Source organism: Triturus cristatus, chromosome 5_2 (genome assembly GCF_964204655.1).
Source record: "Triturus cristatus chromosome 5_2, aTriCri1.1, whole genome shotgun sequence".
Lineage (NCBI taxonomy): Eukaryota > Metazoa > Chordata > Amphibia > Caudata > Salamandridae > Triturus > Triturus cristatus.
The window spans coordinates 389,289,130-389,301,976 of NC_140588.1; the positions used below are offsets into that span (position 1 = coordinate 389,289,130).

At 40.3% G+C, this 12,847-nt stretch overlaps 1 protein-coding gene across 1 annotated transcript in view; it reads right to left on the bottom strand.

Moving 5' to 3' along the window:
- LOC146823048 (uncharacterized) overlaps positions 1-12,847 on the bottom strand; it is a 567,962-nt gene that overhangs the window by 339,583 nt on the left and 215,532 nt on the right. Inside the window, exon 2 of the mRNA XM_085606614.1 lies at positions 7,453-7,575. Within this exon, the coding sequence (XP_085462740.1) occupies positions 7,453-7,575 (123 nt within the window). The remainder of the gene's footprint in view (positions 1-7,452; positions 7,576-12,847) is intronic.

Here is a 12,847-nt window from a genome sequence, read left to right on the forward strand (position 1 = left end):
CATAGTTGACAAAGGTTTTGGTGTTGATTGCACCCAATGCCAAACTCTCGGGCTAGACTGTTTGCACTTTGGGAATATTTGTTATGACACTTAAGGAAAGGCTGTATATTGTTTTGCCAACTGTAATTTTGTACATATTTGTAATTGTTTGACAACTAATAGAGGGCCTTTGACTTCTCCCAAAAACTGATGTCCTTGAGTACAGATGTTGATTGGGCAGAGGTTGTTCTCTTTTCCTTAAAACGTCTGCCTGTATTGCACTTTTTTGCCTTGTTGAAAAGCTTGTGCACATTACATCCGGACTGACTTTTAATATTTACAAGTCATTGATGAAAACTTAAGGGCTGATCTGTTTGTTTGGAAATATTTACCTAAAGGCTGCAGGGAGACCATATTCATTGTGAAAATCATGTATTAAAACTAAAAGCCCTTTCAGGGTGCATTGTTGATACACTATGTCACAGCTTGTGGACAGGTATTTTGTTACACAGATCTCACAGATTACCATAGTAGGCAGTGGTTGTGCACTGTGAACATTTTTATTATGCCATTCTAGGACGGGATGCACACTGTAAGTTTGTAAATATGTTTAATTGTATGACTGCATACCTTGCAAGAAAGCTTATGTGGAATCCAGTAAACCTGAGTTGGGTATGATGGCAAGCCAGTGTCAAAAACTTTAGGTCTGGTTGGTTCACTGGAAAAAGTTATGTCAGAAGCCAAAGGATTAATCTTTTTTATTATGAACATTTATGAAAAACTCAGTGGGACTGACGTTTCTTGGGAAAATTATATGTTAAACTCAAAAGGCTATAAGAGTAGATTTTTATTACACTGTGTTAAAGCCTATAGACAGGTACTGTGTTACATGGATTCTCAAAGATTAATGTAGTAGACAAAGGTTTGGTGTTGGCTTTCCCCTCGATACTCCCACACTGACAAACCTTGTGGGTGGAAGATTTGCACTTTGAGAATTCTGTTAACCCTCTTTGTAGGGGCGAAATATTGTTTTGCAACTGTAATATTGTGTATATTTATGATTTTATAACTGTATATCTGAGGGTTGCCTTGTGGGAAAGCCTCAGCAGAATTCAGTTGACCTACATTGGTTATGGTGACAATCAAATGATAATGGCTAAAGGCTTGATTGTTTTTTGGGGAAAAGTTATGTTAGATGCAAAGGGCCCGATTCACAGAACTAACTTAAGACAAAATCCTAAACTTACTACCATTTTGGTATTCACAGAAGGCACTTACTCATTTCGGTATTCACAGAAGTTAGGAGTCCTAACTTTAGGACTCCTAAATGCCTTCTGTGAATACCGAAAGTCTTAAAATTAGGATTTTTCTCAGTTTAGTAGTAGTATAGTTAGGACTCCTAACTTTAGGACTCCTAAATGCCTTCTGTGAATACCGAAAGTCTTAAAATTAGGATTTTTCTCAATTTAGTAGTAGTAAACTTAGGACTCCTAACTTTAGGACTCCTAAATGCCTTCTGGGAATACCAAAAGCCTTAAAATTAGGATTTTTCTCAGTTTAGTAGTAGTAAAGTTAGGAGTCCGAACTTTAGGACTCCTAAACTGAGAAAAATCCTAATTTTAACACTTTCGGTATTCACAGAAGGCATTTAGGAGTCCTAAAGTTAGGACTCCTAACTTCTGTGAATACCGAAGTGAGTAAGTGTCTTCTGTGAATACCAAAATGAGTAAGTGTCTTCTGTGAATACGAAAATGGTAGTAAGTTTAGGATTTTGTCTTAAGTTAGTTCTGTGAATCGGGCCCAAAGTGTCTGAAATGTTTATTATGAAAAGTATGCTTGTTCAGTTTAGTGTGGAAAGTGTTTGCTAAAGACATTAGCCCTTAAGGGTGAATTGTCATTACACTGTGTTAAAGGCTGCAGACAGATATTTTGTTACATAGATTCTCCCAGATTACTGTAGGGCAATGGTTTTGGAGTTGGTTATCCCTGTTTGACAAACACTACGAATTGAAGATTCGCAATGTGATAATCCTTGTTAAACCCTTTTCAGAGAGCTTGTATATTGTTTTCCCGTCTGTAAATATATATATGTAATTCTATGATTGTCTGCCTGATGGTTGCCAGATTATGTGCAATGAAGGATGGCTCAGATGGTTTTGGCGACAAGCCAGTGAAGAATTCTGTATGCTTGAATGGTTCATTTGCAAAAGGTAAATTAGATTCCTTGGGTCCGATCTGTTTATTATGAAAAGTTAAAAGCAGTAGTCTTGATTACTTATAGTAAAAGGCATTTATTATAGCTAGGAGTTATATAAGGGTGTATTATTATTACACTGTGTTGAAGACTGTAGACTGTAATTTTGTTACATGGAATCCCATAGATTACTGTAGTAAGCAATGCTTTTTATGTTGGTTTCTTCATTTGGCAAACCCTGGGGTTGCACTGTGAATATCCTTGCTTGACCCTATTTGGGAGGGGGCTGGTAGGTGTAGCTGACAGCCTGGCTGTGGTAATGAAAACACATAAAAATACTCCACATACATATGCATACATGCATACTCTGCCCCCAAATGACCAGCATGTTGCTTTTAGATGTGGCAGTTATGTTGGAATTTTAAAACAATTACACAGTTCATACAATACCACTGCAAGACAATCACTTGCTTCAATGTTTAATTATAATTTAATTTTATATTGCAAACATAGTTTCAGCAAGTTTTAGAGGCATGTTTCCTTGTTTCTACTTTTTTTCTTTTAATTTATCTTCCATATGCTTGTTGTGTTTGTGCCTGTTTTATTGCTAAGAGGATGAATACAAGAATGAATGAGTGGGTGGATAAATGGATGTGTAAGTGTGAGGAGGGTGACTGAATTCATGTATGTTGACTTGCTGAGTTCCTAAGCTCATCAGTAACTGAAGAGGCACTTTCATTTATAAGCCAGATCTATTTGCTTTGCCAGTGCTTGCTGGAGATGGGATGACTATTAATTGCACCAGAAGAGGATAGTCAAAGAACCCTCTTCAGGATGCTGCAAGTAACCCTGACAGGATTTGCTTCGCTTTGCTTCATTCTTTCTGTAGGCAGGTGAAAACATGGTTATTCTCTTAACTATGCTGCCTTGAGAGTTACCTGGACTTTTCTGTTTTACTCTGTTGGGGTTCTTCCTTTCCCTATGTTGCCTTATTCGGTGCTAGCCCTATGATGCCTTTTGGTCTAATGCGCTCTTATAAATCTAAATTACAACTAAAATTGCACAGTCTTGCACACTGTAAAGTGTTATGTTGAACTTAAATTAAGCACTGGCACTTTCAAGTAGCTCTGAATCAGCATGCAGAATTAACTTTCGCTTGTGCCCATGCATGACTAGAGCGCGGCAGGAAGTAATAAAACTGACTATTCAACTAACCTTCTGGCAGAAGGCTCTGGTGCCTTCTTAAATTAACAGAGGGCTCCATGAGCGCAGCAAGGGGGTTTAACAGTTTGGATTGTTCAGGATGATAGTTATTTTGCTTCTTACTTTGGTGTCAACATTAACTATGTAGGTGCCATGTGGCTGTGAGGACAAAACTACTTCTGATGTCAGCATTCTGACAGAGAGCTTATGGGAAGAGCAGGATTGGCTGAATGACCAAGCAGAGCAGTGTGATGTCTGCTGCTCTCTCATATTTAGTCACTGTTTGTCTTTAGAGAACGTGAAAAGATAGATGTCTTCAAAACTCAGACCCATTATGTTTTCCTTATTTTACAGAGATATGCCTAAGGCCTTCAACTGACTGCTCTTCTTTTATTCAATTCTTCAAGTACAGCATGATAAAGACTTTATTTAAATTAAGCAGGAGGCCACCTTGAGCCTTTTGTGGCTTCCATCAAGACAGACAGTTCTACAATATGCATGATTTGTCTAGAATCTACTGTTTGAGTAAGGGTTAATGTTAGAAGGGAAACAGTGTGATAAAAAAATCTAGATTTTTAAATCTATATTTTTGTATTTTCTTAGACATACAGGTAACCACAACTGTTTTTTTAAATGTACTATTTTACCTTTATATTTTTATACTTCACTTGTTTGCACTGTACTTTCTAAAATACAGTGGGAGTTATTCACATAGATAGACTTACATGTAAGTAAATCTACACATGTAAGTTTACTCTTACACTTTATTGAGTCACTTTACTACCTTAAGCCATTTATCATTTACGAGTGTAAAGTGACTCAAAAGTGTACATTTGCTTGTTCCCACCCCTAGCTAAAACATTTACTTACATGTGCTGAGATCTCTACAGTCAGGCTGGAGATCTTCACACATAAAAGATATGAGAGGCAGTGGAAAATATTTTCACAAACTTCAAATAAAATTCCATCAACCCCAAAAATGCGTGCACCTCTTCTTTATTCTTAGGCACAGGAGCCTCTCTTATGGCTCCCCAACAGTTCTGTTTTTGGTTTGATACCTTCATGTGTGATTTTGTGGCCCAAGTACGTCACTTGTTTTTCTGCAAATTTACATTCGTTGTATTCTGCTCTTCAACCCATTTTCTTGCAAAATGTACAATACTTTACATAAATTTCAGTCGTGCTCCTCTTTACTTTTCCCCATCACCATAATGTCATCTTGAAAGATGAGCAGGTTCTCAAAGCCCTTGAATATTACATGCATGAGTCTTTGAAACATTGTGGCTGCAGATGTTAGCCCGAAGGGAACTCTTTTAAACCTGTAACACCCAAAAGTAGTTAGGGCTCTGCTCTTTGGATGTAGGGGTACCTGGTGGTAAGCTGCAGTAAGGTCGATGGTGGAGAACCAACGCCTGTTTGGCATGTGTCAACATCTCATTGATCATGGGTAGTTGTATGTAGATCCACTTGGATGCTCTGATTGAGTTCGCGCAAATCGATGCATAGTCTTAATTTTCCATTGGTTTTTCTTACTAGGCCTAGTTTTAAGACAAGATAAAGTGGTACCCACAACGCATTAAGGAGTAAAATATCAGAGCTTTGCCACAAAGGACACCTAGGAATCAACAAAATGAAAGGCAGGGTCAAACTATGGTATTGGTGGCCTGGTTGGGACATCGCAATTGAGAGAAAGGTGAGGGATTGTACGCAATGTGAGAACTCAGATAAGTCACAGGTGTTCTTTATGCCCATGCTACACCCCTTGCCCAGCATGCCCTGGGAGAGAATAGGCATTGACATAATGACCCATAAAAGAACAAGATAAACAGGTGTACATTGTGGTGGTGGTGGATAATTTCTCCAAGTGGCCCGAAGTGGGTATTCTCCACAAAACTGACTCAAGCAACATTATCAAATTCCTCGACAAAAGTTTCACAAGGGAGGGTTTGCTCAAGTTCATCCTCAGTGACAACGGACCCCAGTTCATGTCTGACACTTTCAAAGCGTACATTGAAAGGAATGGCATCATTCACAAAACCACTTTGGTGTACCACCCAGCTGGTAATTGTGCAGTAGAAAGGTTTAACCATGTCATCAAGGGTATAGTGCAGTTAGCAAATAACAATGGTTTAACATGGAAAATCGAATTGTTTTTAAATGGTGCGGGCTTACAGAGGGACTCCAAATGAATGCACAGGCTCTAGTCCCTTTGTTTTAATGAGAGGAAGAATGCCTATGTCTAAAGACAACATAGGGGGGTTGGAGACAGCCAAAAGGGCCATATGGTACCTAAGGGTGGGCGGACAACTCCGTTCTGCTCACGGAATGTGCGGAGATTTGCCCTTCCGCAATAATAGGTGGAGAAACAGGGCAAATCTCCGCACACTCGGGGCATAACGGAAGTTGGCCGCCCCCCTCCTGCCCATCTTAAATACATTACAAAAGCAATTGTTAAGTAACCCTACCTTATCAGCGGCGTCCCCGGAAGGCAGGAATGCGCATGCGCGGGCTCCCGCGCATGCGCAGTTCCCAGAAGAAGACGCGGTGGAGAAGGATCGAAGCCCGGGGACGCCGCCGATAAGGTAAGAAGGTTACTTACCAATTGCTTTTGTAATGCATTTAAGACTGCGGGCGGGAGGCGGGCGGGAGGCAGGCGGGAGGCGGGATGTGCGTAAGGGAACTATGCGGAGAGTGCGGAGATTGGTTTCATCTCCGTGCCACTCCGCGTAGGTCCCTTACGTACATTACACCCACTCTTAGTGGCACCCCGAGACTGTGAAAGAGAATTTGTTATGTTCACAGGAATTTAGCAAAGAATTTCACGATCGATTCTAAACATAAGTGCAGACCAGTGGTGACCCTTGAAGTGGGTGATATGGTTAGAATCAAAGGCACAGGGGGTAAAGAAAATATTCTGCAACTCTGAATTGCTAAGTGATGGCAAAGTCAGGCACTTTTCTGCACTCTCTATGAGAAGGAAAATAAAGGGTGTAATGTCTGACCAAAAGGGCGAAGAATCACATCCAGTTCAGGGGGATGATTTTGCACATGTAAAGATGAGTATGAGAAGGGTGTTTGATAACGAGTCTGACATAGACAGCAGTTGTCGGGACGAACAACCCCAGGTTGTGGATGTTGCACCCGCCCATGATCAAGAAGGAATCCCAGTAGAGAGTACTGTGAATAATGATATTGATCCAAGGGAGACTCAGGGTCAAGCCCCTACTAGATGTGTAAACATCCACATTTAGGTTAGATATAGCATTTTGTAGTACGTTAGTAGTACTAATATTGTACCACTAAATGTACTACAAAATGTAGTTTGTGAATAGGCTCCAACGTGTGTTTCATCAAGGAAGTTTGAGTTCATGTTGATCAAAAAATAGCAAAGAAAGCAGAGTAGCAGGATACTGCGAAAGGCATGCTGAGTTACATAGTTTTGCCTCTCAAATTCTGTAGATCCGTAACAGATTGGTATCTTTTCAATCTCAACTGGGATAAATACTATAAGGTTTAGTTTTATGTTAGGTCACTACTGAACTTAAATGATGGAAGAAAAAATGAAACTAAAAAGTGAGCAATTGATCAAGAATTCTGCCTTCACCTTTGAAACACCTACATTTGCTCTCAAATAATGTCATTGATTGTTTTGATTTAAAGACACTTTCTTTGAGAAGTAGAACAGTGCTGTGCACCACAGATAATTTGTACTGTGCTAAACATGTGAATTAATGAGTAGAAAGTGCATTTGTGGAAAACTGACAGCTAGCAGGTTTCTAGGTTGGAAATTATCTTCCATAAATGTCTTAGGGGGCAAGGCCGGTTTTGGAATTGTCTTGTACAACAACTGATGAAACTAATTTGGAATCATGAATCCACTTAGAGAGCACAGCGCTGGAAAGAATACAACAAGCATTTATCTGTAAGTCCAGGATGGTATAGGTAGGTATTCTGATTTTAAAAATGGTACTGTAGAAGGGGCCATCTGTGGAAAGATGAGAAAATGGTCCCATTTCAATTCCGTTTTTATTTAGAGACATTGATGTTCGTGCTTTTCCACTAAGCAGCATACGTACCAGCTTGGATATCCTCTACCTCCTCTGGGACCTGTGCAACCAGGATGTTGATAGACAAAGTTACTGTTATTAATTTTATAATCCATGACCTCATGTTGACTGGCACCTGGGCTCCTGTCATCCCTGTAGTGGAGAAATAAACAGGAAAATATTCAGACTATGTCTCTGAAACATACATTGTAGACAAGTATTTAAAAAACGCCTTTGTAGAATCACTTCTCAAAATGAATAAACCCTACACATTAATGGGAAAACCAATACCAGAGTTCCCAGGTAATCTTCAAATGGGGTGAATTATAAGAGCTGTTTTTTGCCAAGTGGTGGACTTGTTCAGTGCTTTTCTATATTAGCAATATGGCTGGTACTACAACATACATGATTCCATTTTTAAATAAGTGACCATCATATGATTGTATTGGTTAGAATCAAAACAAGGAACTGAATACAAAGCATCAGCATCCAGTATTTAGAAAATATGGAGTTTGCACACAGGCTATATCGCATAAAGTAAACACTAGAAGAGCAAATTTAAGACATGGGGCAGATGACAAAAACTTTTACTTTTACTATTTCATGTCTTTGATGGTAAGTTAAGGCATTGCGTGGTGCAAACACCTTTTATCACAATATTATGAAAGCAGATTTCTGGGAGAGGTACTGTGTGATAAGAATTGTTTTTCATTTTTATTGTGTACCATTTGTTGAGGTGGCGATATGTCTTGTTGTTTTTTGTGCTTCTCTGTTTAGTGCTGCATTATTTCAATGTAATATTGTCGTTTTGTACTATTATTATTTTTTCCAGTTCTCTTTTGTCTGTTTTGTTGTACCCCGTTATGTTTTTATTATGTTGGCATCTTGCTTTGTGTTTGTTATTGTGGATTGTTCTGGAGTTTACATTAGATGTTTCAGCAAATGCAACTACATTCCCAGATAAAAGCATCAGATGCTTTTAAGTTCCAGTGACAGGAAAACATTCACTAGTAATATCTTAAGTGCTAAAATAGTGTTGCTTCAGCTATCCAACTATTTAAGACAGCAGTCAACCAAAAACTTTGCCAAAAGCTGTGTTTTGAATTAGCACTTGCAATGCTCATACTATGTAATTATGTAATGCGGCTTATAGTCTCTGTCTCATTTTTAGGTTTACTACCGTCTTAACTAGTTAAAGAGTTGGAGCAGGGTTATTTTACCGGCTTAGTCAGTGGTAAATGGTTACTTATCGTAGGATCTGTGAAGGTATATGCTGCTTTTGAATGGAATTGTTTCTTCATTTATTCATATCTAATGTAAACAACACAACAAAACAGTCACAACAGTGCACAACACAATACCTATAATACAATACATTACATTGCAATAATGTATTACAAAAACAAAGCAGCAGAAAAACAGCAGAGCACATCAACACCACAACAGAATTCCACAAAATAAAGATAAATAAATATTTTTGCCTCAGACTACCATTCCCAGCAATCAGGTTTCATAATATGCTGGCATAAACTTCCTACACCTAGCACTGTTTTAACATATCATCAAGGACATGAAATAAGAACAATCATAAATGCTTTGGGATCCACCCCCCCTAATGCTAAATCACATAGAAAAATCAGCACCTAACCCATGCACATCATTTATTCCAATAGTTATAAAATATATAGTAAACTGATGGGTGTAAATCAGTTAAAGCCCCTGCCCAGTATGTTTGTGTGAAATTCTTCCTTTATGGGGTTGAAATTTCTTTCAACACTCATCAAAGCACTATTATTTCTGGGAAGGGATTGGAAAAAATCCCCCAAATTACTTCATTATATTTTTTAATTTAAATATTACAAACACAAAAGGATGCACACGCTTTCAGTTCCTTTGGAAAGATAATCAAATGTACTATTATTCTGTGTGTTCCATCTCTTTGTAGACAGCTGTAGCTGTTGTTGGAAGACCTTTTGTTTAAAATGCATTACATCCACCACCCCCACACAGCATCATCTTGCCCCCTAGAGTTCTTTCACTAATTTTGGGATGCCACACTCAACAGCCAGCCATCCTAACATGTTTTGTTTGCCTACTTCAAGATGGCCATGCAAGCAAGTGGATGCACTTCAGGCATCTTTCGAAATGTTTTTTATTTGCGTAAATCTACTTCAAGAATTGTCGCACCTCCATGGTGGCCATCTTTCACCAGGATTTGTGTTCAAATTTGTTCACCATGGATGTGCACGCATTAACCAAAAAGCATTGGCAAAGCTAATAGCTTTCAAGGGCAAGACTTATTGGCTTTGCTGATGTTTATGAAAATAAGGTATATCAAACAATTTTACTCCATAGATTGCTAATTGTTTTAGAAGGTCTTTTTGGAATGATGGATATTTCTTTTCATTTTTAGAATTTTGATGATTCCTCCTCATTCACCAAGTTCCACTCTACTGTTACATTCAACTAAATGCTTTCTCACCATTACTTTTTGTAGACCTTTTTGAGTAGCACTCAGGAAGTGTAACTTTATATATCTGGAACGCTACACCTGGAAGCTTGGTATATGAAATCAAGAGACTCTCACTGTAACAATATGGCTGTGAAAGGAGTCCTTTCTCCAGGATAGCTGATACTGAAATGAGCATTAACAAAGCCACTAGGCCTCGCCCATGAAAGCTACTGTCTTTGGCTATATGTTATAGCCATGCTTTACAGCAGCATGAATGCTTTGTAGTGTGGCTAAAACTAATTTTAAAAAGTGCTATGCCTATGATGCAACTATTAGTAATGCACTTTTTTTTTAAAGGGCATTAGTGCCAAATGCATTTTAGTCCTTTTTATTAATATTTTTAACCATGATAAAAAGGAGCCACAGTTTTATACAGAAAGCTACAAATCGTTGCCAAAGTCAGCAACGCCCATGCTATGCAGCAGGTACAGAAGGCAAAGACGCAACCAATAGTGCCAAAAGGGAGATCTGCAGATTTTGCCAATGCTTTTTCGGTCTCGGCACAACACCCATGTAATTCTGACCAAATCAGTTAATCTTCCCATCCATGAAAAAGAAAAAAATATGACATTTGGCAAACAGTCCTATCATATAAAGAAAGTGATTGCGCCTATGTCCATTTGTTAGTGAAAATACATTTGGAAGCAAATGACATCTGTTACAATATAAGCAGATAACATCTGTTGTCACTACAAAAACATCTATTTCAAAGGAGTACAGGGCTTCTTTGAAGTGTGTGTGGCATATTAAAAAATAGCTACAAATGGCAAGAATTTCAACAAGGACGACTGAGAAGAAGAAAAAACAAAAGTGGTATCTGAATCACAGCATTCCTTTTGAAACAACAGCATTCAAGCTGAAGCAATCACTACTTAGTCCATGCTCCAGCCAAAAGAAGAGGAAGTGAAGCTAGCAGGCTCTGGCCAATTAGAAGACAGTAAATGTAAGGTGAATATGAAGCCAAGAATGTTAAGCATGCGGGCTGCAAGCCCCTTATTGTATACAATGGGCCTTATTTATGAAGGCCTTACACTGCCATTGCGTCGCTTTTTGTGACGCTGCAGCGGTATAAAAAATGTGCCACACTGCTCCATATTTACAAAGTGACTGTGGGTGGCTTGCTTAATATATGGTCACACTTATTGAAGTGAAGCATGTTGCATAATCCAGGCAACCCTTATGGTGATGTTAGTGGTCTCAAACACCCATAGAAAGCTCTCTAAGTGGTAGCTGTGGAGAGCAGCCTTCAGGCTTAGCCCAAAAGGAGTGTTAAGCAGCTTGTTTTACCAGAACAAATCATATAGTGTAGGTTAAACGAAAAAGAACTACACAGTGTAGTTATAAAAATAGGTATGTTTATTATATACATTCACTAACACATTGATATATCTCCGATCCGGAGATATCAACACAATACACACAATAATTCAAATGTAAATAGGTAAGTAAGCACAATTACACAGTGGTCTCCAGCGGGAGACCAAACAATAAACTAATGAAGTGGAATGCGAATTGTGACCGAAGTCGGGACTTGGACCAGAAGACTTAGAAGAGCTGGGGACACAAGGAACCACCCACGGTAAGTACCCAGGAACCTCATGGAGGCTGTGTGCAGAGTGGAAACACAGCCACATACTCAATGCAAGTTGCGGTTGCAATTTTCAAGAAGGACCCTTCCCAGCGGACCCTGAAGAAACCGTGTGGAAGCCAGAAGGTCAGAGAGTCACCCCACCCATAGATACCCCGGCAACCAGGATACGTACACCGGGGACGCTGGGTGCATAGGTGCGAAATGACTTTGGAAACCGCCGTACACCACAATGGAGGACTTCAGGAAAGATGCAGCTGGCACAAAGGCGGAAGAGTCCGGTGGAATCCAAGGATGGATTCTTGAAGAGGAATACCTGCAAGCAGAGGGTACAGAGTATATGCCTCTCAGAGGTGACTAGGATGCACGGAAGACCAATGAAGACCAGGAGCCATTCACTCGGCAGCAGCAACAGACATGGTACACGAAAAAGGTGCAACGTTGGGACCAGCAAGGTCCAAGTGACTTACCAATTGAGGGGAGTCAGAGCTGGCCCCAAGCAAGCAGAGGAACCTACTGAAGCCAAAGAAGACCCTCAAGAGGACCCACAGGCCGAAGGCACAAGAGCCGCAAGAGGAACTCGAGCAACTTATGGGTTCTATTCCATCGAGGGATACTGGCCTCAAACTTGCTGAGAAGACAGGACAGGCCTCGAGGGAGTTTCTGAACCACCAGCTGGGTTGCTGAGCCTTTCGGAGTCTGTAGGAGGTCAGGAGCAGCAGACTGGTCAGCTTCATTGCCCTGCCTGCAGATGCAGAAGAGTGACTCCTTCACTCCAAGGGAGATTCCTTTGGGTGTCTTTGATGTCCACAGGCCTGGGAAGGAACTTGGAAGAAGCACAGGCACAGATGATGAAGAAGACTTTCAGAACAGTGAGATCAGGAGCAGCCGGAGTCTTCCTTGATGCAGTCTCGATTCCAGGAGAAGTCCAGCGAAGTCCAAAGTGCCCAGATGGTTAAAGTTGAAGTAAGCCCTTAAGTACCCTAGGGGAAGAGTTGGGACAATTCAAGGGTCCCTCACCGAGTAGGGTCTGGACAGATGGGAGGATACTCCCATGTCCCTTATCCAGTTTCACACCAGAGTGGGAGCCAAGGGCTCCCTGAACTGGCTCAAACTGGAGTATGCAAGGAGGGCACCAAATGTGCCTTTCAAAGCAGTCAGGTGGTGCTGGCAAGCACCCCCACCCGGCCCAATACTCTAAGTCCTGTATGGGAGGTGGCCACACCTCCCTGTGGCAGGAAACCTATTGTTCTACCTTCCCCTGCACAAGCTCAGCTCTACAGCAGGAGGACAGAATTGTGTCTGGGCTCAGCAGCAGAACTAGC